The 25,179-nt window shown below is 41.8% G+C and overlaps 1 protein-coding gene and 2 non-coding genes across 3 annotated transcripts; all 3 read left to right on the top strand.

Annotated features, from left to right (window-relative positions):
- Positions 1-5,168: 5,168 nt before the first annotated feature.
- Positions 5,169-22,533, top strand: LOC118432803 (TNF receptor-associated factor 4-like). The gene is made up of 9 exons (XM_035844422.1): positions 5,169-5,490; positions 12,081-12,806; positions 14,369-14,420; positions 15,723-15,827; positions 18,334-18,480; positions 19,681-19,743; positions 20,003-20,030; positions 20,340-20,521; positions 21,727-22,533. The coding sequence occupies exons 2-9, from the start codon at positions 12,661-12,663 to the stop codon at positions 22,531-22,533; spliced, it is 1,530 nt and encodes a 509-aa protein (XP_035700315.1). The 5' UTR covers positions 5,169-5,490; positions 12,081-12,660.
- On the top strand, positions 15,266-15,337 carry Trnaq-uug. The gene has a single exon. It is a non-coding gene; the product is annotated as a tRNA-Gln (tRNA).
- A 2,198-nt stretch (positions 22,534-24,731) lies between the features above and the next one.
- On the top strand, positions 24,732-24,804 carry Trnar-acg. Its single transcript has one exon. It is a non-coding gene; the product is annotated as a tRNA-Arg (tRNA).
- Positions 24,805-25,179: the final 375 nt, after the last annotated feature.

The raw sequence follows: 25,179 nt of genomic DNA, 5'->3' as shown, positions 1-25,179 counted from the left end.
CTGTCTTCCTGTGCGGTAAGGCCTGTAATCTAAACCCCTTTTCTATTCATGCCCTCTTTTCTCCACCATGTAACCGTGCTTCCAAAGAAAGTCTTTAAATCCCCATCTATCAATCCAACATGGCGTGAGAAGTAGCGTCCGGCCGGATGTACTGCTTTACTTCTTTGTGAGGATCCGCCTCCTTATAATTGTAATTGATACACCGTTAGCGTTAAGAATATTAAGGACGCCCATTTTTGTTGCATTGACGGGGAATTATCAATCACAAGGTTCTTCCATCTTTGTATTTTCGAGGGGACGTACAGCATCCTTCGAAATCTTACTTTTTTGTCCCTGCAACATTCATGGTATCTTTGTCAGAACGGACAGTATTTTTTTTATTTTACTGATTAAGTGATACACCAAAATTGTCTAAAAGAAATAAGACAAGCTTATAGTGCGCATACAAATCTGAAGAAGCTAGGTTAGCTAGATTTTCAACACCCTTGTACACCCTTCATCAATTCAAATAGAGCAGTCAGACAAAAAGAATGAAAGAAAGCAAGATAGGAAAAAAAGTTCCGGATGTTGAAAGCTCGCCACGGTCCGAGTGAGTAATCGGGTTTTAATGGACCTACATCAGCGGCTAGGGGTCACCGGGCCACGTGTGGGGAAATCCCTACTCTCCAAGCAGAGGTTGGTGGGGGAAAATCGTGACCTTTCCTTACATGCCATCCTTGTCAGCTTTCATCCCCACCATAACTCACAGAAAAAGATGGAAAGTAAGAAAAAGTTCACGAGTTTCCCCATCAACCTCTGCTGAAGGTTTTTGATGATAAACCAGCTTCTCGCCAATGTCAATGTTGACTAAGAGATCTCGACAAGCAATCAGAACCACGTAGATATTCATAAAACTGCATTTTTTTAAGTTGTTGAAAAATGAAACACCTGCAGCGGAAGCCATGCTTGAATGGATAGCTCTGATTAGTTTTGTAGATCTTTCGAATGGTGTAATTAATGAGACTAAAAAATCAGAAACGAATGGTTCCGGCCCTACCCACTCAGTCTGTCCCAAAGTTTGATGATGATTCCGTGAAATTTCCTTTCCGTGAAATCTACCAGACTGTAATCAGTAGGATGGTCGCTAGAGGTCGCGATTCTATCAGGCCACATCCATACCCATCTATCCCTGATGTGATAACTCACATTCCTTCCAATGTCCTGAGAGATGCCGAGATAAGTATACTTTGAAACTTGGCATCCAACATGAAGACATTGAGAGGTTTTGCGTCCAAATACCATGTCATAGGCTCTTATGAACGGCGACAAAACATGTCATTCCTCACTTGCTTTTCTTGGCCTTTTGTACTGTATCAATAAAGGTAACACAATTTTGCGCACCAATAAATCCTTTTGCAAATAAAGGCAAACGCAATGCATGCACATAAAATGAAATGGTAAAATATTCTAAACTTCTTCAGTGTCATACACACGCTCTCAATCTTGCAAACTGTGAAACGGACGGATGACAAAGAAAAGTACTAGTCTCGATCAGATTGTGTGGTCTAGAAATTGCAAGCGTCCTCATAATACATAATGGACATGTCATCCAGCGTAGACGCCGACTCGGACACCAAACACCATAATATTTGTTTCGGAATGTCCTTCAACCCCGGGGAGGTCTGTTGTGCGAGCTCTCCCTCTAAACACCCTGCCCACCACGCTATCTTTTCTCATACATCACTCTATACACATGCAGAACCCTGTGTCCTCCAACTAAATAGCGCAGCAGGAGTTGTCTCTTTGTATAGCAAGGAATTGATTTTATTTCTCCAACCAGTGATGGAACGGTTTGTCCTCTGGCATCATCCAGGGCTTCTGGTGTGATGAAAGGGCACTGTGCCAAGGACTAGCGATAGCTTCAGTTCAGGCGGCCTTCCACACACACTCAATGTATTGAACGATTTGTCTTTGGATTTAAGGGGGTGTTCCATGCCTTGTACAGCTGTATTGACCATTCTACAAGCTGGTATTGAAGCTTACTTGCCCAATACCACGGCAGTAGTGTTGCATGCGATGCACTTGTTTGCCAAGTTCACGCAAATGTCAACTTGAAAAGGAACTGTTTTCATTTGTACAGTTCTTAAAGCGTGCTTTAATAGACACAGAGAGGTCGTTCTCTGAGCGCCACAGAAAGCTACAAAAGAGCCCTTTTCGCTTTTCTGTGAAACGGTTGCATCAGCAAGTGGTTGGGTGTTTGAAGTGTGCGACTGGCGGTGTTATAAAGTCTGCGTCTGGCTTTGAGAAACCTTTGAGGTGTGGACTGACTGATAGTTATGGGCGGAGAAGAGCGGCACGGAAAAGTGGGAATCACGTTCGGCCACGTCCACGGTGTCAAAAAGGGTTCAAGAAAATGATTTTACGCTAACCCACATTCTTTGTGCGTTTCTGATACTTTCAATACATCTTTGGCGGCAACTCCAGCTGACCATTGAATTTGTTTCCAATGCTTCTGTAGCCAGCACTGAATCACAGACAAACAGGTTTATCGACCTCTATGTGACTTCAAGTTCATTTGACCTAGGAGACCTATAACCTCCTTGATTTGGCCGAGGAGGTTTTCTACAACCTCCTTGATTTGGCCAACATTCTCATAAACCAAGAGGCTTAAAGTCTTTGCTTAAATCCTGTTCAATAAAGCGACACACAAGCAAGCTTAAGGGATGAACACCGAGATTTGGTGATGTTTTATTCAAGAGCGACTGGCAATCGCCAAGAACGTATTAAAATGTCAACACGTCAGACACGCAAAGCACTGAAATGGATGGTTGAAATCTGAAACCGTTCTGTATGTATCAAACCACGACTTACCATTCTCCATGCTGTATTTTCAAAAGGAGGGGTGGAAAAATAGACATTGCATTGCTTGTCGGTGAGTTTTCCACTCCCCCCAGTGAAGGAATTCACAAAGACGGGATGTGAGTCGATCAATGTTTACGTGCTTTGTCCCCATACATCAGAGGACTCCTCAACACAAAGATCCGGATCGTTCCACAAGATTCTGTCTTTTCAGGCCCGTTGGGGCGGAATGAATGTGACTGGGTCTGTTTCCCACAGCTGACTGGCTAGAAGGGCTCTCAGGGGGTTTCTGGGACACAGACGAAGTAGCAATTCCTTCTTGGAAATAGCAATTATAAAATAATGTTTTTGGATATCATAAAAACGTACTGTTTCCTCAAGCATGTTCGTTCCTAATATGTTGAATGCAAGGCTAATCATTGCTGACACGTTATTGGTTGTATCAAGGAAGTTATAGCATACCAGTATAGTCTGCCTATAACCTCATACGTGGTTATATCATTGGTGATTCCTATAAAAGAATTGCTATCTGACACTGGAGACAAGAGGGGAATATTTACCGCATTTCTTATCATTAGCACGATGAGGTTTTTTGTATAAATCCTCATAGGTTATCATCTATGTCCGGATATTCGGATCACTTTTTACTACATTTGTGTCCTTGATTTGTGAATCACTCCCCACCTGATGATTATGAAGCTTAGGCTTAGCAAGGAGATTTTATCAGCGTTGCTGAAAGCTCCTTGAGTGATGGTACAACACTTCCTGGCCCAATGGCCGAGTCAGCTTGAGAGAGCCTACTAGTGTGTGTGGAAGTGTTTTTCTGATCTCTGTCCATTACAGCTACCGACAAATAAAACAACTGCAACAGGTCTCAGTCTGGTAAAAGTACCAGCAGACACTTGGTTGAGTTGAAAGAAGGAGTTCATCAGATTTTCATGAGAAACTTGAAAAAAAAAAGTAATTTCAGCTCGATGTCACTTTGACGTATCCTTGCAGTCACCATCCATATCAAAGAATGTTCAATAGTGTTATAAAACGTCCATCAGGACAATAAACATGTCACTTAAAGCAATTCCTAGGGCACTGCTCACATACGTGTTAAACTTTGAAAGCTAAGTGCAGCGTCAAAACAGGGTCGAGACTCGAGATGCGTCAGATATTTCTGAGAAACTAATAAAGTGTCAATTGACGTAACTTCGACCAAGCTCCTTGCTTCGACATGGCCTTGCAGTCGCTATCCATATCAAAGAATGTTCAATAAGGTTTTAAAAACGTCCAACAGGGCAATAAAAATGCAATCACCTGGGGGTACTACTCGCATACACATCGGAGCTGAATGCAGAGTCACAACAGGGTCGAAGGACTCGAAGCACATCATATTTTCCCTAGATACTAAAAAAAGGGTGTAACTTGACATAACTTTGACATGGTCTCGCACCCGCCATCCATTTTAAAGAATGTTCAACACAGTCATAAAACGTCCAACAGGATGATGAAACTACTATCCCCGGGTACTACTCGCATACACGTCAAAACTGAGTGCAGAGTCAAAACATGGTCGAAACACATGAGAAACTCACAAAGGGTGGAACTTGATATAACTTTGCACACGCCATCCATGTCAAAGAACGTTCAGCAAGGTTATAAAACGTCCAACAGGATGATGAAACTACCATCCCCGGGTACTACTCGCATACACGTCAAAGCCGAGTGCAGAGTCAAAACAGGGTCGAAACACATCAGGTTTTTCTGAGAAACGTACAAAAGATGTATAATTTCACCTTGATGGATTATAACTTTGACATGGCCTTGCAGTCTCTATCGATATCAAAGAATGTTCAACAAGGTAATAAAACTTTACTCCCGGAGTACTACTCGCATACACGTCAAAACTGAGTGCAGTGTCACAACAGGGTCGAAATACAGAAGAAACTCAAATGGGTGGAACTTGGTATAACTTTGCACACGCTATCCATGTCAAAGAACGTTCACCGATGTTATAAAACGTCCAACAGGGTAATAAAAGTGCAATCCCTGGGGTACATACACGTCGAAGTTGAGTGCAGATACTCTCCAACTCGAAGCAGAGGTTAGGGTTTAGGCCGCGAGACATCAAGAAAGAGTATAAAATAGAAAGCCCGATAAAAACGACTAAATACGTGAAAAAACAGCCGGAGCCTAACCTCTGCTTGGAGAGTAAGTGCAGAGCCACAACAGGGTCGAGTATGAACCCCTGAGGGACCCCCGGCCGATGGGAATCTCACAAGGCCACTCCAAGCGGAACCTTGCGTGAAAATTGGCTTTCGAGATTCATCACATGTATTCAAAGATCGCAGAGGGGCGTCCCATGCGATGTACCACCCACAAGTTTCGCGTGTTTTGGACTCGCGTAAACCGTAACCCGATCCGCAAAAGAAAAATCTACACAACGAACACGGAAACATTCCTTACGCGTGGATACGTGACGTTTGGACGCACGCTTGACGTCTCAGCCGATGTTTGCTGCTTTCCTTCGTTTGATACGTATTCTGTAAGGCTTGTTGTGTACAACAGAGGGTAGAGGAACTCCGTAACGACCATCATTGCTGTTGGGATGTCCCGGTGATCAACAGCGCCAAGCAGTGCGGCAGTTGATGAAGCGTTTACTGGGTAGGTCTATTAAAAACACATCTCGTGTTAATGTACTGCATAGTTTACGTTTTGGTTTACGCCACTTGAATGTATATTTCTCTTAAAGACAACTGTAACAAACTAGTGACATACTATATTCGTAAGTTATTCCTCTTCGATGATAGTAGATTACTGCAAGGAGCTTGATAAAACCTCCTTGAATACCTACACAAAACGAATGTGTTGGGAAAAACAACAGCTAGCTAAGAAAACTACAAATGAACTGTCAATCCAAAATAGAAATTGGCCTATTTAAACCTTACTGTCCGTTTCTTGAACGAGTAATGAAGCTTTATTTTCTGTTCATCATTCGTGCGGTAATATTACCATTATTAGTAGAATCCATAAACTCATTGATTGCATAAGTCACGATGGAACTGATGTATGGTATTTGCTCTGTGAATATTCGGATCATTTCAAGCATCGCTTGTACTGAAAAGCCTATGGATGGTACCCAAAAGCGTGAAAAATAAGCTACCCTGTATCTGATAATCATTTTGAGGCCAAATTTATGTTATATACGTTGCGAGTACTTTATGGTGCAGTGCGGCTCATACATTTTGCAGAGTGTTGCGTGAATCTGAAACCCCCAAGACGACTGCTCTGTGAGAAAACTTCTGATTTTCAGTTCCAAGGGAGATGAACACATACCGGAATATGCAAGACAAAGGCGGGGACCCGTAATAGATCTGTTAATAGCAGATAATTGCGATGATCCCTTGGGCTCTTGAGACATGATAACACAATTACCGTGATCTGTAGGGAATTCTTCATCTATGATGATGTATTGTCATTTCATTCATGTTCAAATCCATTCCACGCTGTTGTTGACATAGTTTCGTAGATCTGCATACTCATGCACCGTATTGTGCCCGTATGCATGTATTGTGAAGTGATAGAGTATTTTAGATCGGGGGTAATAATTGGCCAGGGAGCTGCAAAACGACGCCATAATGTCATTTGAAAATTTAATGACAAATCATCGACTGTTTACAAACAGATTTAGAAGGACATTGAAGTTTTTCAACTGTAGTACAACACAAATTATTCTCACCTCGAATTTTCAGTCGCGATTTAGAAGCATATTACAAAGGTTCAGAAGGGGTTAGAAGCCTACAAACTATAAATGCTCCGTAGATAAGATATATTAAACGTCTTCGATATGTGGACAAAACGACACGCTTACGATCAACTAGCTCGAATATTGCATAGCATACGTGTCCCTTCACAGGATAAGCCAGATATTTGTAACCAAGGTGTAACTGTTCATAAAGATTGTAGCTTTCTTGAGGTCGAGAGAAAATGACATGATCCAATATAAATCCAAGGGAATCGGGATTCTATGAGCGGGTGAAATTGTCAGCTTTTATCAGCTGAAGCTATTGTACCCGTATCATAGAGAAGAGCAAGGAGGTTATATAGGGATATATAACCTCCTTGGTGAAGAGTAAAAGCGTAGGTAACGGTAAACGTGGTCACAAAGCCCTTTTAAGCCGTAGGGGCAGTGGGTTCTTCTCTCATCCTTTTAGTCTAACTATTTTACCGTTGGGGCACCGACGTATTACTCACATTATACAAGGAGCTTTTGATAAAAAGCTCATTGTATTATATGATAGCTACAGGACAAGAATTCCTTTGGTAAACCTAGTCTCTTGACCAGACTGACTACGCTGGGTATTATAGGGAGAATAATTTGCCAGGGGAGTTTTGCTACCATAGGATATCGGAGTTGGCCGGAGGGGAAACATTAACCTTAGCATGATAGGACTCCCCTGGCCAATTTCCCGATTTTTTTTGCCGAATTCTACGATCCGCGCACCCATGTAGGAGGGCCTGGTGGAGGCCATGGTAAATCCATAGAGTCGGAAAGATGCAGAGTAATCTATGAGGTTAAAACTACCTTGAACCTCCTTGATGTAATTCTGCATTCTACCAAGGCAGACGCTCCGACAGTTATAACCAGGGGATTAGGGAAAATTGTCCCATTCTTCCCGGGGCAGTGCGGGTTTACTACCGAGACGGGTATTACCGGGATGAGCACCGGAATAAGTTAGCTCTGACCTTGGGAACGACCTCTTAACGGCATGTCCGAGACTGGGAACGAGATGAAAAATGCATCCGCACGTCTTGCATGTCATTAGAAAGGTGAACTTTGGAGAAGAATGGCGACCTTTGTGTTAGAGTTCAGCGCTCACGGACGGGTCAGGGTTCATTATAGTTACAAACTTACCTCAACTCAACTAAACTGATGAATGGATGAACTTAATGTTTTATGGATAAACTAGACTGTGTTAGGGTTCAGCACACACGAACGGGTTAGGATTCATAATAGTTCCAAACTTACCTTAAAGGCAACGAAACTCAACTAAACTGATGAAAGTCGCTTTAAACGTATCAAAAGTAAACCTAATTATGCTAAACTGTGCTAGAAAAAACAACCTAAAGTAAATCAAACTAAGATCAACTAATTCAAGGACGTCTAAAAATAGCAACTAACCCTAACTGAAATAAATTTCCTAAACCACATATAATCTGATTGCATTATCAACTTTAAATGTAAGGTTAACAGCCAAACTGAACAACACAAAACCATACTACACTAAGCTAATTAAAATCTTAACTATTAAGGTACGACTGAATGTACTTTTTTCTTTCGTTGGCCTAACCGACGACGTTCCTTGGCCTAAATCGTTGAACAAATCTTCACATTCCTTCCTGAGCTAGTCACCACCACTGAACAAACCCTCTAAACATTGTTTGCACATCTCGCAACTCTTTACGTCCACAAATTGCCTGCCTGCGGCGAATTGGTCAGGCCGCCGGTAAAATTCCTCGGATACAGCGGCTCCTGCCAGCTTTTCAACCCGATGATTTTCTCTCCAGGAGTTCTCCAGGCGTCTATTTGCAGAAGGCTCTATTATTTACCACTGCTGCCATGACCCCATGGCTCCTTTTCAAACCGAGCTGTCTATTTCTCCCGGCAGGTACCCAGGCATTAGGTACGAAACGCGAGCTCGGAGAGACATCGCTAGACCGTGATTTTCTTCCCAGGGGCCGTTTGGTTTGGGAGAACAATTTACATGAATATTAGCCTGTCTCTGAACTGAATGGTCCTGTTTAAGACCCCGGTAAGGAACGGACTTTTTGTCTGACAGCAATGTTTCACCGGTCATTGGCTCCATATCTAAAACATCAGTAGCGTGATGCAATGGATACAAATGTGTGACCTTACCTAAAGTCATCTATAACTATCCAAAATCGTTTGAAATGAAATATATTTTTCCAGAATGACTTGATTTGTTTTAAATATCTGCATTCGTGCCCGATAACATAGAATTTATGTTCCCAACTGACCATATCTAAAATATAGTCAGCATAAAGCGATGGATAGAAGTTTATGATATTGCCTGAAACTTAACAGATATCTAGAAGTGTTTGAAATACTTTTTTTCTGAAGATGTGGTCTCAGCGCCATTTTTGAAACATCAGTAGAGTGATACAATGGATACAAATCTGCCACTCTACCGTTTGTAATGAAGTATATTTTCCAGAATGACGTGATTTGGTTAATATATCTGCATTCCTGTCTGATAAAATAAAATCTATGTTTATTCCCAACTGCCCATATCTAAAACATAGCATAAAGCAATGGATACAAGTGTATATAACATTGCCTGAAATTTAACGGATATCTAGAAGTATTTGAAATACATTTTTCTGAAGATGTGATTTGCTTCAAGCATCTGCATTCATGTCTGACAAATTGAAATTACATGTCCGCAAATGACCCTTGAATTCGCCATATGGTGTCAAATAACATCTGACAAACATCTCTTTCGTGAACGATTTTATTGACAAGTGAACCTAAACCCTATCACGTCGCCTGGTATATTGCGTAATAAAAGCAATATCCGTGGTCTTCAAAGGTCCCGTATGATTTTATGTATCCTTATTGAGTTCGCGATTTACTATTGGCCACGAAGAATTGAAATGCTCAAAGTATAAACTGTATATAGCTCATATTTCCAAGACGGTAGATATAAAGCCATGGCGAAATTATGTTTTGGTTTTGATTATCATTCTATGTATGCTTATTGAGTTCACGATTTACTATTGGCGACGAAGAATTGAAATACTCAAAGTATAAACTGTATATAGCTCATATTTCCAAGACAGTAGACATAAAGCCGTGGCGAAATTGTGTTTTTGGTTTTGATTATGATTTTATGTATACTTATTGAGTTCAAGATTTACTATTGGTATAGACAATATAGCTCATATTTCCAAAACAGTAGATGACGTTATATAGCCGTGGCGAGATTATGTTTTTGTTTTTAATCATGGTTTTATGCATTTTTATCTTATTTCCAAGACAGTAGATATATAGCGAAATTATGTTTTGATTATTCGTTGTCATTTTATGTGTGCTTATTGAGTTTATGATCTACTATTGGCCACGATGAATCGAAATAACCAAAGTTTAGACTGTATACAGACAGTATGTGTATATCTTTGTGGCCAAATCATATTTCGGATTTTGATTATCACAGATATGATTTTATTTATCATTATTCAGCTCAAAATCTTTTATCGACTTTGAAAAATTGAAATACTTAAAGTAAATGCTGTATGTACGTATTATTGTGTATACGTACTATGTAGATATACCAGTGTGGCCAAATTGTAGTTTACTTTTTAATTTCCAAACAGCCATCATACCGATACAACTATCTATGTATGTGAGATACTGCCAGTCGATCTATCTGTGGACCTATCAAGATTCATAGTCTTCGATTTTCGCTAGTCCATAAATTTTCCCCACAAACTTGGCGGATGAACCGGACCTCAATTACTCATGGGGGCCGTTTGGCAGTCGTTGAAAGTAGCCCGACATTCGTCTTCGGTAAATACATTGACCCGAGCGATTCGGTCACGTAAATTTCATCCCACCAAACAAAAGAACCAAGGCAAACTTTGAACATGTTTCCCAGCGAGTCTGGAATAAAGAAGAGCGGCCATTGGCTGGTTTTGAAAGGAAGTACATTGACGTAAATACTGATGGCATTCTTGTCCTTTCGGGGTTGGTGTCTTGGAGGGTTTACAAAAGGATAACTGTGCCCGACTAGCAAGCTGTGTGTCACTATTGTGTGTGACAATAGTTCGCAAATGGTCAGATTTGGTTATGTTGGCTAGTGTCTGTTTTCAACAAATGTACTGTGCCAATACTTCTACCGCACGTAAACCGACAACATGCTTTTATAGTGTATTGAGCAACTATTACGTTCAGGCTTGTCTAGAGGTATTTTTCAATTTGTGATGTTTGTGTCTTTTATTCTTGATAAAAATCTGATACCTACCTTTGGTTGCTGTTGTGTTTATTTGTGTGTTTACACAATTACAGGATTTTAACGGCGGGCGAGAAAACATTAGCAGTAAGCCATCCATGTCTCCTGTATTAGTCATAACATTTTTGTTTCTAAGACCTGTGCGACACCACAGACCGTCCCCTTTCCCATGACAATGCGTGTTAAACGTTACTGCCATAACAATGTGCAATTTTCACCTACTTCGAATTTCTCGGACCATTGCGCAGAGGGCTTTTGGAGTGCTTGTATTTGTAAACAAAAAGCTGGGCAGTTTCAGCCACTTGAACGGTATACAGTAGTATCCAGCTGCGTGCTACAAAAAGCTCTTATCGCCCAAGCTAACAAAATATAACAGGGACGGATACATTACATGCACTTCGAATAAACATTTCTATAATCTCCAAGCCGATCCTACGGTAGCATAAGATATTATCAAAAGCTGGCAGAGGAGTGAAGCTGGCTTAGGCGTGTGTTTTGCTACATGGCAAATTGACACCTCTTGGCTGCCAACAATCCTTGGCCAGTATGGTACTACCTTTAATATGCCATTGATCTGCTTGGAAATTACATTTTTCTACAGAAACATAATTGTAGTATGTTGCTATTCTCTGTTCGTTTCGTTTAGTCAATGGGCTTTCCTCAAAGCTCTTTGGTTTAGTTAATGTTTTTGTCTATTTCTAAACTTGGCTGATACAACATATGTCAGCAACAAAAAGCACATTATCGATTTATTTTTGCAACAGATTGTTCGCTAATCAATTTGTTCGGATGGACAAAGCAGCTAGTTTCAAGTCGCGAAAGTGGCAAACGACATAATGTGCGAATTACATAATCAAGTTAATTACAGAGAGAGTAACTGTTGTTATTGTGCTGCTTGATATTTCTTTTCCCCGATGTAACGTAAGCCGAGTCGTCTGGCCCTGAATAGGGAGTAGACAATAGAACTGAATAGGCTGAATAAAATCAACACATCAAAGACACAATACCTACAGACTGTACCATTTCAAAACATTTTAAGATTTGTTTACTTTTTAATCAAGGATTAATCTATGCTGAGTGCACTATATAGTCAACCTAAATACATTATATAGTAAATGTATTAATGGTTGATTGCTTTGATTGGTTTGTATTCTTTACTTAAATCATAGTAATTGGTTTAACCCCCTTAAATAGTGGTTTGACCCATGTTGATGACCGTTTCAGAGCGACGACCCAACGCCAACTATTTGACCCGTGGATTTCAGGACGGGACCGCTATCGTGAACTCTACTGTCCAGTTGTTGTCCGAACCTACGTGTAACAGTACACTCAAGACACTCCGCTCCGTACTGGACACAACTCTAGGGCATTGTCTTTCGTGTAAGGCGTAGAGGGATCGTACAAACAACTTTACTCGTCGAAAAAATTGCGGGCAGCTTCGGTGGACCATAGCGGTACCGTGGCGAGCCAAGTGTTCAGGGTCGGCCCGTACTAGGAGGGACACCAACCTGAGCGGACTATTCCACGCTGTATGGACTAGCTGGGTGGAAATTATTAGTACAACTGTGTGTAGTTGTGTGTAAGGTTCGTTCTGTCTTTGTGTCGGTGAGCTGAAAATTGTTTACGACCAGAGAGAGCGCGCCATCCGACCCGAGAGTAGAGCACTGAACTGGGGAGGGCACGAACCGAGTGAGTGGGGGTACACTACCCCTACAAGGTCTTTCAAAGCCTTCAACACCTTCTCCTTATAAAACTAAGATTGGTGCAGTATATAAGGAAGGAAGGCCTGGACTAAAAAAAGACGATGGCTGTTGTGCTCCCGGAGGCAGATTTCGTCCAGCCGCTGTCCAAAGTGTACGAGTGTCCCATCTGCATGTTGGCGTTCCGAGACCCCGTACAGACAGCGTGCGGGCACCGCTTCTGCGCCGACTGCCTTGGACCATGTATGAGGTTGGTAACTAACGTATTAAAATCATTGTATATCTATCACAGTTCAATCAATCAATAAGAATAGTGATAACGTGAATTCTCATTCCGTTTGAGGAACCTCCTAGAAAAGAAGACGGTAGTGTGCTGGATTTGTAACCGGAGAACAAAAATATACAAGGGATGAAACGGACTTGCCTTCGGCCTTGTTTACATCGAAAACAGTCCAACACAGGCGACTTTTAAACAGTGAAATATAACCTCGGCTCGTTTAAATTTTGCGTCCTCTGCTTCAAGGTAACTCGCGCGTTTGTCTTCTTTATTGGCCATTTTATTGTGGGCGGATATTGGGTTGTATTGGGGTGCAAGGTCAATACTAAATTGTGCACGTAGACACCGAGACTAGGATAAAATTACAAATAACGTTACGCAGTAACGATTTGAAAGGTCACAAGACAATGAAATGCGTTTTGGTTTTGAGATTGGATTATTTTAGGACCGTGCAACCTTTTTAGCGTAGGCATCGACATTAAAATCGCGTGTAAATTCTTCTTGACATTTATTATTAACATGTCACAATGGGTCATTCATGCATTATTGCATTACCTTGTCAGCCATCATGTAAAAATGATGGACACTTTGCGTGTTTTAATTGAAAATGTTGTTGATTTCTTACTCTGGGTTAGTTTTTTTTGCAAAATGTTCTGTTTTCAACGTGATAAAATCAAAGTGTTATTTAAATCACAGGAAAGGCAATTTCCCTGGGGTAATTACTGTCAATTTACCGTGGAAGAGCTTACTACAGTACTTTGGGGAAGTAATTTGCGATTTTATGATCTAGTTTGAGCTTCAGTCTACCTCGTATGCGTCCGCCGGGCCCTCTTTTGAAACTTGTTAGCTGAGGCACGGGACAATATTGATTCTAGAGATCTGTACTGTTGTCTTAGGCTCCTACTTCCAATGCCTTGTTTGGATTTAGGCTTGTTGCTACAAATGTAAACTGAAAAATGTGACGGAAAGAATGTAACGTAATTTGTCACCCTACGCTTAGTAGGCTAGTCTGTGCAATATGATGAACAAGAAAAATAGAAAAATATATAGCGTCATATTTGTCCTTGGTACTATCATAACCAACACATAAAACCAAGGATATATGTAACTAATCTCCTTAGAATAATATCACCAGCTGACAAATGTTTGTTATTATGACTTTCCAACACATTCTTTATGATAATATATTGTAATTCTACGTTGTAGCCTAGCGGTACTACACAAAATACCTATGCACCCCCCTCCAAAAAAAGTTGACGACAAATTTTGACTAACATCATCCGTGAAAAGACACATGTCTTTTTATGATTTTCCAGCATATTCTGTTTTGCTTGCTTTCTCATATTGCCAACAATACAGTCTCCCTAGCGGTATCCTGAAACAGTCGCAATGTTTATGCATGAACTTTTTGCTTTCATGTGAAAAACGTTGACTTGAATATTCCAAAGGCGTCCAACCTGCTGACAAGTTTCCCACGCATTTTCCCACAGACAATTAACGTGAACTCATTGCCGTATTCCTCTACGTTTATCCAGGAAGAAGAACCCACAATGTCCTATAGACGGGTTGGAGCTCCATCCAGACAAGGTAATGTTATAAATGAAGTAGAATTTTGTCCATCTAGTCGAGTCTAATCTCGAAGTTGACACCAGTTATTTGCTCAGTGCTAAAGTAACTACACCGTGAAATGCGGAGCCGTATTGGGTTGCTTTCCGCATCGTTGCGCGATTTTGCGCTCGTTAATCGATGTTCTTGCCTCCCCAAATGTGCACATTACGGGGACACTAATGAGACAGATACGCAATCTCTCGCAGAAACGATTTTTAGATCGTCCATAAATCAGGAAAAACCGTAGGCGGTGATGTTGATACTGATAGTCTGGCACGCACCTCTCAAAACCGTGCCGTGAGACTTGAGAGCATTTTTGTACCAGCAAAGCACGCTCGGTTTTAAGGGGTCAAAAGGCCACATTTGCATGAGCATATTGGGATTTGAAGATCACGAATGATTCCCCCTACCTTGCCTGAAAATTTAATGAGATCAGGACGTCCCTTGAGGGTAGAAAAGCTTTCTACGGTACACTTTTCTGTTTGGTGACCCGCGGCGCCATTTTGAAGGACAATGGCGTGTATCAGGAGGAAAGACGAAAATTCTAAGACTAAAAATTTACTCTCCATTTTAATTTTCTGTGCACAAAAGCCTCAAATTTTCACAGTAAAAAATAATATTTTATTCTTTGTGTGATTTTTTAATTTTGATTGCACATATTAGGCGAAATTGAGCAATTTTAACCGTTTATGTTGAAAGAACACGCGCTGCATTTGGTTATGTAAATGATCATCTTGCCGGTGCGTAACACGATCCTATTGATACTGCCGCCTACGTCACGCCCAGCTTTCAAGTAGTAAGGTTCAGGCGGAAGCAAATCAACCGGTCCCATGGTGTAATGGTTAGCACTCTGGACTTTGAATCCAGCGATCCGAGTTCAAATCTCGGTGGGACCTCTCTTTTTTTGGCCACTTTTATCCTCTTTTTACATCATCTGTAGTAACTTTTATTGTAGCCTTTTCCATTTTAAAGGGTTTTTATCATTTCTTTCTGTGTTTTTTTACAAGAAATAGAGCAACTTAATAATATTTTGTCTTCCAACGTGGAAATTGAATGGAAAGTTCACATTAAAAAAACTGTGTAGCATCTTTGGGGGCACTGGTTTTGATGTAAATTTTTTGTGTATATAATTTTAGAACTGGTCATAATATTTCCACAAGTTTACAGTACTACATCTTACTTAAATGCAGAAATGATACACTTTTATTATAACATTATACAATTGTTTTGTTATACTGTGATTTTACAAAGTTAAGCTATTCTTTATTTCTCCTCTCACAGTTGTTTGCAGATGTGGCGTTCAGCAGACAGGTGCTGTCCCTGACTGTCAGGTGTAACTTCCGCAGCGATGGCTGTGATTGGAAGGGGGAGCTCCGAGACCTACAGGTGAGCTAGTTTTACCTGGTCAGTTCAAAGGTAATTAGTCAAACCTGTTCAAGGATACCAATGAAATCTGGTTAATGTGGACAGTTGGTCTTGATTCTTGATGCTATTTTAAAAGGGAAAAATTGTCTAAGTAAGGGACCACAAAAATCAGTCATATTGGCTAAGTCCTAGGGGTGCTCAAAAGCAACAAACACAGACAGCATACTGAAGACCCCCAAGTTGCAAAACTGTCTGAGAAGCAAAAAGCATTACGACTACGCATATACCAAAAAGGGAAGAGCATAGACCGAAGTGCTATGAGAAAAGAACGTAACGCCATCCTCCGGCAGATAGGCAAACGACTGAAAGAACTTGAGATTAAAAGAGCAGATGACCTAGCAAATGAGATTTCGTCCACAGATGACTGTAGCAAAATGTTCAGGGCAGCCCGTGCTCTCAAAGTTGGAAACCACACTCCATCACTGCTAGTTCACAATGCTGAGGGTAACTTCATTGCCACAGATAAGGGCAAGGCAGACGCCATAAGACAATGGTTCTTCCAGCAGTTTACCGACCCAAACGGGGACAAACTGGACGCTTTCCAAGGTAACCCTAGGTCTCTTGAAGTCCCAATAACAGAGGACGAAGTCAAGAAGGCCATAAAATCCTTGAGAAATGGGCGCTCACCAGGACCTGATGGAATCAGCAATGAGCTATTCAAATATGGGAGTGACATTACAGCCCCAGTTCTAACATCCATCTTGAATCACGCCTTCGAACATCACCACCCAATAGATGCTATCGGAGAAGGGACGCTAATTGCCCTGCCCAAACCCAAAAAAGCCTCCTGGTCCCCCCGCAAACCTGCTACCTATTGCCCTCCTGAATAGTATCCGGAAGATCTTGTCCACTGTTACACTTTACCGCATCAGAGACAAGATCGACAACTTCACCGGGCCATATCAGAGCGGATTTAAAAGGGGTCGCAGCTGCGCAGACATAGTGTGGGCCCAACGTATGCTCGTCTCCGTTGTCATGTCCAAACACTGGGACTTTCACAAAATGGGCATCGACATGTCCCGTGCCTTTGACACTATTAAACGATCAAAAATCCTAGAAGTGTTAAAACAAGCTGGATGCAATGACGATGAACTGAGACTCGTAAGGCTACTGCTGTCTGATACCAAACTGAAGGTACGCGTCAAGTTAACCCATTCAGCAGACTTTGAAACGACCATTGGATCACCACAAGGAGATAGCCTGTCTCCAGTGTTGTTCACCTGCTACCTCGCAGCTGCACTGGAAACGGTACGGAGATCTTCTGCAAGACCCAATCCACCTGTCTCTACACTAGGCATGCCCCTAGAAATGGAGTATGCGGATGACGTGGACTTTCTAGATGAGGAAAGAGATCCACTAGAATCTCTCCTACCTGTGGCAGCAAAGAATCTAAGAGACTCAAATCTGTTTGTTAATGAAGGTAAAACAGAGTTTACACATGTCTACCTGGCAGACAAACCACAACGGGGAGAAGAGGAATGGAGGAAAAGTAAGATACTGGGTTCCCTCCTCTGTAGTTCTGCCGATGTAGAAGCACGCTGCATCATGGGCAACATTGCTTTTAGATCCTTCTGCAAGATCTGGGTCCGAAGATCCAGCATTCCTTTGGCAAAGAAGCTACAGCTGTACAATGCATGCTGTGTGTCCATCATGCTATATAACTGCAACAGCTGGGCAGCACCAAAGGCAGTCACAGAGAAGTTAGACGTCTGCCACAGGAAACATCTGCGTGCAATCACAGGTCTCCAATGGCCAAAAAGCATGGTATCCAACAACACCCTGTACCGTATCTGTAACACCATACCTCTCTCCGAAAAAGCCGAGCAGGCAAGGTGGTCTACGTTTGGACACATCCTCAGGATGCCACAAGACACGCCTGCACAGAAAGCCCTTGAATATGCCATACTAGGTTCAAATAGATTCAAGGCACGCAAGGGAAGACACTGTGTCAACCTGCTCAGCCTGCTGAAAGCAGACCTAAAGCACAGAGGTCGAGCTTTCCCTACAACGGCAAAGAAACTCCAGGAGCTAAGGAAGCTTGCAGGATGCAAGGAACAATGGAAAAGGATGAAGAAAGACTGAATGCAGCTATAGGACTTTCCAGACTATAGATGCAGAACACAGTGACTGATGATGATGATTGGCTAAGTGGTCCTTATGTAGAGTAGCCTTGTTCACATGTCTGTTTTGGTGGGGTAGCGACCTTTGGGAGTGGACCAAAGCGAACAAGACTGGATTCTAACTGGATTAGGCTATATTTAGAGGTGGTCACTTGTACAGGTTTTACCATTTATTTTTATTTTCATGCTTTCAAAATGGTCAACATAGACATGCAAATGACTTTCCCTAGAAACGCTAAAATATTGAGAAGTTGAAATAGATCTATGTATGCCTGGAACTATATGTAGTATGGATGAAGGGGGTGAAGCCTGCCATCCCTGAAGTAGTTGCTTGTATCTTTCCCCAGGAGCATCTTGAGACCTGCACGTACAGAGACATGGTGAACATGGCCTGTGGTCAGGTGGGAGGGAAGAAGGCACGGAAGGAAGAGGCAGTCAGCAAGATCAAGAAATGTAAACACTGCGGGAAGGAGGTTCCATCCAGAGAAATGGTGGTAGGTATTTGTTTGTGTACCCAGGTTCCCTCACCTCACCTATCCCTTGACCTCTGTATGCATTGTTGGGGCACCATGAATCCATCCACTGCTCTCCTCCACCTAATCTCCATCCTCTGTCACGCTCATGGATTTGGCTAAACTCAAAGTTCTTCTATGTTGTCTTCCTCTCTTTCTACTTCCTGGTACAGTCCCTTGAAGTACTAATATAGTAAAGAAACTACCATATAACATCTACTACATGATGTCCCTTTAATAGTCACATTCTTTGAAATGACAGTTAAAGGTAAACTAGTGTTACCTATCTGGGGGATACTGATGTTTCAAACATGCTGTTTTTCAGAGTGACAGGTGCGTAAGTCGTAAGCTGGTGGATGAATGTAAACGATTTGACTTATCATAGATGAAAATATGAAAAAGGGAGTTTTTTTGTTCTTTCATTGAAGTTTGTTGAGATGTTTTCTTTTCCATGGAAATGAAACATTGGGAATATTACCAGCATGATCTACTAGTAGCACTGAGCTTTTATGCCATTCCATTAAAAATCTCCATGGGGGGTCAGGCAACACTGGTGTAATGAGGTAATGATATATGTAGGTAATAATAATTGCAATTAAGGGAGGAGAGGGATTGAATAAAGGCATCCACCATACCCTCTAGGCAGAGGTTTAATATGTAGTCTTTGGCTAGTTTTTGCATGTCTTTTTATCTTTGTATTAACTATTCATATGTAACTGGTAAACTGCATTTAGGCAATAACTGTAAATGTAGACAATTTTGCAGTGGTTTAATGTTCGCGGTTTTTGTGATGGCAGCTTCACTGCAAACTTCAAACCACCGCAAACATTTTTCCATGGCAGTAAGTGCATGGTGCTACCGCGAACATAAAACCACCGCAAAAAGTCCTTTTTCCCGCTGCTGCAAAATTAAATCCCCAGCATTTACAGTAACACGCCAGTTTTGCACAATAGGTTGAGTTGTGTTAGACCAGAATACATGTTTTGTATTGTACATTGAAACGATCTTTGATTTTTCTCACAGCTCCACCACGAGAGCTGCCTGGCCGTGCCAGTGAACTGTCCCAACAGCTGCGGCCCGAAGGACGCGAAATAGAGATAATCTTTAATTTGAACACACTTCTATGCCACACATTCATTTCTAAGAAGGAATAGTCCAATAAGAAACAATCTTTGATTTCAGCTTCACCACGAGAGCTGCCTGGCCGTGCCTGTGAACTGTCCCAACAGCTGCGGCCTGAAGGACGCGAAATCGAGATAATCTTTGATTTGTAACATTTCACACAGCTTACAATTGAGCTGATGCCAAATTTTTGGTTAGAGAGGTACCACTTCTAAGATGGAATTGTCCAATGATTGTTGATTTCTAACATCTCACAGCTTCACCACGAGAGCTGCCTCGCCTTGCCAGTGAACAGGTTGGTTTTGGTGAATAACTGTTGGGAGTTCTTTAGGTCAGAGAAAGATGTATTGTACATTGAAACGATCTTTGATTTTTCCCACAGCTTCACCACGAGAGCTGCCTCGCCGCCGGTGAGCTGTCCCAACAGCTGCGGCCAGCTTCTCCTGAACTTTTGCTAACTCAGAGAAAAATACTAGTACTTCCATACCACACATTTATTTCTAAGATGGAATAGTCCAATAAGAAACAATCTTTGATTTCAGCTTCACCACGAGAGCTGCCTGGCCGTGCCGGTGAACTGTCCCAACAGCTGCGGCCTGAAGGACGGGAAATAGAGATCTCTGATTTGTAACAGTTCACACAGCTTACAAATGAGCTGATGCCAAATTTTTGGTTAGAGAGGTACCACTTCTAAGATGGAATTGTCCAATGATTGTTGTTTTCTAACATCTCACAGCTTCACCACGAGAGCTGCCTCGCTGTGCCGGTGAACTGTCCGAACAGCTGCGGCCTGAAGGACGTGGCCCGCAGCCAGCTTCCACAGCACCTGGACCCGGTACGCGGGAACTGTCCGCAGTCCGTCCTGCCCTGTCCCTTCAAACCAGCGGGATGTACCTTCCAGGTGAGACAGGGTGGTTTTTGAGTATGCCTACCCAGGAACCTACCTAGTCCCTTGACCTCCAGCTTGTTTGGGGGACAAGGTAGACATGAAGAGAGAGAGCTGTCTCCAGGCTTCATTAACTTGGTATGTCAGAGAAAAATGGACAAAGTACAAACCCAAGGCTTCTCAATTAAGAAACATACCAGTTGAAATTGGCTGTTATACTTTGAAGGTTTTACTAAGTAAGGAACGAAATGCTTCTGGTAATACCTGTGATATAGAAGTTTTGCTCTCGGTTTTGTGAACACTGGCTTTCTCCAACTTAATTTTTTTTCCGTCTCACTCATTGTTTGGGAGCTCATGTTGTTGATTTTCTTTGTTGAATACATTTCAACAGTTTCATGTCATGAAGTTACGGTTTTTGGGACGGATGGGGTAAAAAAAAATTTCCGGCCCAACAAGCAAATTTCCACCCCGGGACAGAGGGACGGGTCTTTGAGACAGCCAGGTTAAGTACTTGGAAGAAAATCTATAATGCTGGTCAGAAAGTAATGATGGGTATTTTGTTCATAACAATACAATCAGCAATTATGGTGTTTTGTGTCCTTGTCTACAACAGCTGGTGCAAAAATGGACACAAAATGGGCCCCTAAAAGGGGCACAACATGTTTCCCATTTGTTTGGACCAACAGATGTGACCATTAAAAACTCACTGCTGTTATTTTGTTCATAGTATGGCAATGCCAATAAATTTCTTTCTAAATCCATTTGCTTGATGTTTCTTTGAGATGCAGAAGAAAAAGATTGTATTGACCATTGCCACAAGCTGTATATTGATCGTCAGGTTATAGAGTGGAACAAGATATGAAAACCAGATGTTTTGCTGCAGTACAATAGAAAGCCACTAGGAGATCCATGATTAAACTTGTTCTTGGTTTTGCCAATATGAAGCCTTTCACAACTTGTCAAGTTATGTTGTAAACAAAGAGACAAAGAAACACTCAATTACACCAGCATTGAAAACATAACCTTCTTGGTGAATTAAAAATGTTGATACCGTTAAGTTACATTACTCTAGCAAATGGATATAATTTCGGAAACAGTTTCCAGATCATATCCAGTTGCTTCAGTAACTGCTGTTTGGCATATCTTATTACCTGGATATGGATATATTATGACCTTATAACCTTCCTCAATGTAACTGAGTGTTATTTTGTTACCATTAGGCCAAGCGCCCAGAGATGAACAAGCACCTGAAAGTCTTGCCGCAGTACCACTTGGGACTCCTGTGTCAGAAAATCAACGACATCCACCAGACACTCGCCAAACACGAGGGGCAGATGCGCGCGCAAGCCGCTAAAGTCGCCGAGCAGAACGAGCGCATCCAGAACCAGAACGCTCTCCTCACGAGCCAACACCAGCGCGTGAAATCTCAGAACGGTAAGCTCGAGAGCCTCACCGTGAAAGTCTGCAACCAGAGCGAGAAAATCGAACTCCTACAGACGGAACTCTTGAGAAAAGAAGCCATCATTGCAGAACAGATGAAGAAGATCAAAGAACTGGAAGTCACGAGTTATGACGGCTCGTTGCTCTGGAGAATAAACAACTTCAGCCAGCGGCACCAGGAAGCGGCCAGCAAGCAGGTCCCGTCCATATACAGCCCGCCGTTCTACACCAGCAGATTCGGGTACAAGATGTGCATTCAGGTGTTCGCTAACGGCGGCGGCGAGACGCGCGGAACGCACATGTCGATCTACTTCCACATCCTGAAGCATCGGTACGACAGTGTGCTCCAGTGGCCATTCCCGCACAACATCACGTTCACGCTGCTCGACCAATCGGATGACTCGAACAAGGCCGAGCACATCTCGCACACTCTGGTTCCGGACGCCACCGCGCCCAACTACCAGAGACCGACGACTAGCATGAGCGAGGGCCGCGGATTCCACAAGTTTGTCTCGCTGGAAAAGCTCTGGAGTCGTAGCTACACAAAAGACGACAACTTGTTCATCAAAGTCAAGGTCCACTGTTAGGTCGACGTCCAAATTCAAGCCTAGAAAGGAGGTTGTTTTTTGCAACTTTGCTGAATCTCTTGCCTATAATGCTTCTTTCAGGCTTGACTTTATGACTTTTGCTGATGACTGAACTTCTGTGGTCCTTATCTTGCCTTTGCCAGCCAATCAAATTGCCTCAAGTCAATAAGATTAAGTATCATGTAAGGAGCTGTTGTGTTCACTAGTCACTATGTGACTACCTTAAGATATCTGTAAACAAAATTATGTGACCATGTGATCATGTCATGTGGAAAATATTCTCACATCAATCATTGAAATTGTAGCTTAGCCAGAAATCTTTGACAAAAATCATAATTTTTATGTCCAGCAGTTTCCCTAGATATTTTTTTCCTTGCAACACAGTATTAATAGTATCTGAGTATTATAAAGCTACTAAAGCTTTTGATCTGAGGTTTAAGTTCTCACAACTGCTTTCAGTTTAGGACCTGTATGATAGTCATAGTCAGTTGTACTGTCTGAGCTGTCTTTAAATAATCGTTGTCATTTTCTATCTCTAAAGTAATGGATATTAAGTTTCTAGGATGCTCTAGATGAATTGATGTTCCTCACAAATCATGGGGAGGCATGCCAGGTCTTGGAAGAGCTGGACTCTTTGGTTGTATGGTATTGTAGGTGCATATATGTACCTGCTCGGAGTAAACATGCAGCAAAATTGTGAAATTTCCGTTCGCAGAAGTGCCTATCCATTAACAGTTTTACATGCCTTTTGAAGAGAATTGTTGCTTGCCATTGTATTTATTGTTCTCTGTAAGAGTATGTGTTTTCAAACGAATTGTTGTCCTCTCAGTGAAGGTTAGTAACTGTTAACAGTGAATATTTCCTATGCAAACCTAGCTGCGTGTTAGATAACCAAATTCTTGGCAAGCTAAGAAAGTATCTTCACTGTATGGATGACTTTTGCTCACTTTAGTTACAAAAGGACAAATCATCTTTTTTGTTGTTGTCCATAACTGTTGCAGCAGGCACTCTATAACATTACCTCATTGCTCTAGATGTCTTTTTATTTAGTTGAGGACTTGATACATGGTGTAACTTATCTGTTAGACTGTGGAATTTATTATTCTGTACATAATTTTTACACCAGATGTTGAGTTTCAGTTGTATGTTAGGACTTATTCTAACAACCTAAGTATGAATGTAGTCACTGTTATGTACATAATTTATAGAAGGCAAGATTTGCCTGTTTGGATAATAAAAGAAGAGTTTTAGTAAATATGAAGCTTTTAGTACATCTTCCTTGTGTTGCAAATAAACATAGGTTTAACATCATCACAAGATTAAGAAACCATTCAAATATAACGGATTCCGTTAGTATCCTAGTTTTCTACTTACCGAGTCTAAAACATGCTGATTAATATCATCACAAAGTTCTGTGTAATGCGGGCGGTCTCACAGCGACGACTAGTGTCCGTAATCAGTACTGCAGCAAAGAGTGTGCCACCAGAACTGTAGTACTGCTTTTCAACGCCAGTCGTCGCTGTGAGACCGTCCACAGAAAGACAACCGAACAGTCCAGTCCGGTGCATTTATCCGGCCGTCTACCACGTATTTGCCCTTGGCTTTCACCCGAAAACGTCGTTAGGTAGTAAATTTGGAACGTAGACAAGTTCTTGGGACTGCAGAAAACTTTATATTCCACAATACGTGCCTCGAAAAGACTTGATATGCATGACGAAATTCTCAAGTTCCCAGGGTTAGTACTTCGCCCAAATTATAACCTGGAAAACCAGAGTTTTAGCCATAGCCGGCAGAGAATTAGTTCAGCAGCCAAGGTAGTTGTTCACGAGGACCTTAGATAAAGCACACCGGGGGTTTGACATCTAGCTAGGCCGGCAAACTCTCCCTGCATGACATTCTCCCTGCATGACATGCAAGGTCGCCAGGAAGACCTGCCTTGGTTGCCGAACAAATTGACTCTGCCGGCCCTGGCTTTAATACGATGACTATTGAGTGCGTAAACGTTACCAAGTTTTACACAGAACAATGTGGTAAAACTGCAGTCAGATCTTTCATTGGCCCTTCATAGCAGAACCCTATAAAATCGATGATTATGATGGACCGGAATGTTGGACCATGAAATTTTACCCGAGGGTCTTTTGTACTCCTGGAATGTAACAAAAGAACTTATTCCTAAATTCCGACCTTATGCAACAAGCGGGTCTGTGGCGCAACGGATAACGCGTCTGACTACGGATCAGAAGATTCCAGGTTCGAATCCTGGCAGACTCGATTGTTTTTTGCCTCTGGCTATTTTGTTTTTATCGATCAACAATAGGGTCCTTTTGTGTTTTAAACGCAATTAGACGCACGGACAATTGTTTTTCACATGTAAATATGGATTCAGTCCCTAAACCCCAACCGGAAGTTGCTCCGCGTTGTACATCTGTATTGGCGTGCCGAAGCGACCTCTAGCGATGTATGAACGTTTTACAGGAGTTTGCAAAATCGTTCATATCTTATCATAGCCGTGAAAAAGTGGATGCAGGGCCGTAAAAATTACAGAAAAAAATCGTGTGGAAAACTATTTTTTTTTTCAGATCTAACGTTATTTGCTTAACTGTATAATAGATACATTTTAAATCAATGATATGGACAATGTAAGTT

The sequence above is a fragment of the Branchiostoma floridae genome, chromosome 16 (assembly GCF_000003815.2).
Source record: "Branchiostoma floridae strain S238N-H82 chromosome 16, Bfl_VNyyK, whole genome shotgun sequence".
NCBI classification, from domain to species: Eukaryota; Metazoa; Chordata; class Leptocardii; order Amphioxiformes; family Branchiostomatidae; genus Branchiostoma; species Branchiostoma floridae.
The sequence above is the reverse complement of the archived record's forward strand: the minus strand, read 5'-3'. Positions and strand labels throughout refer to the sequence as shown.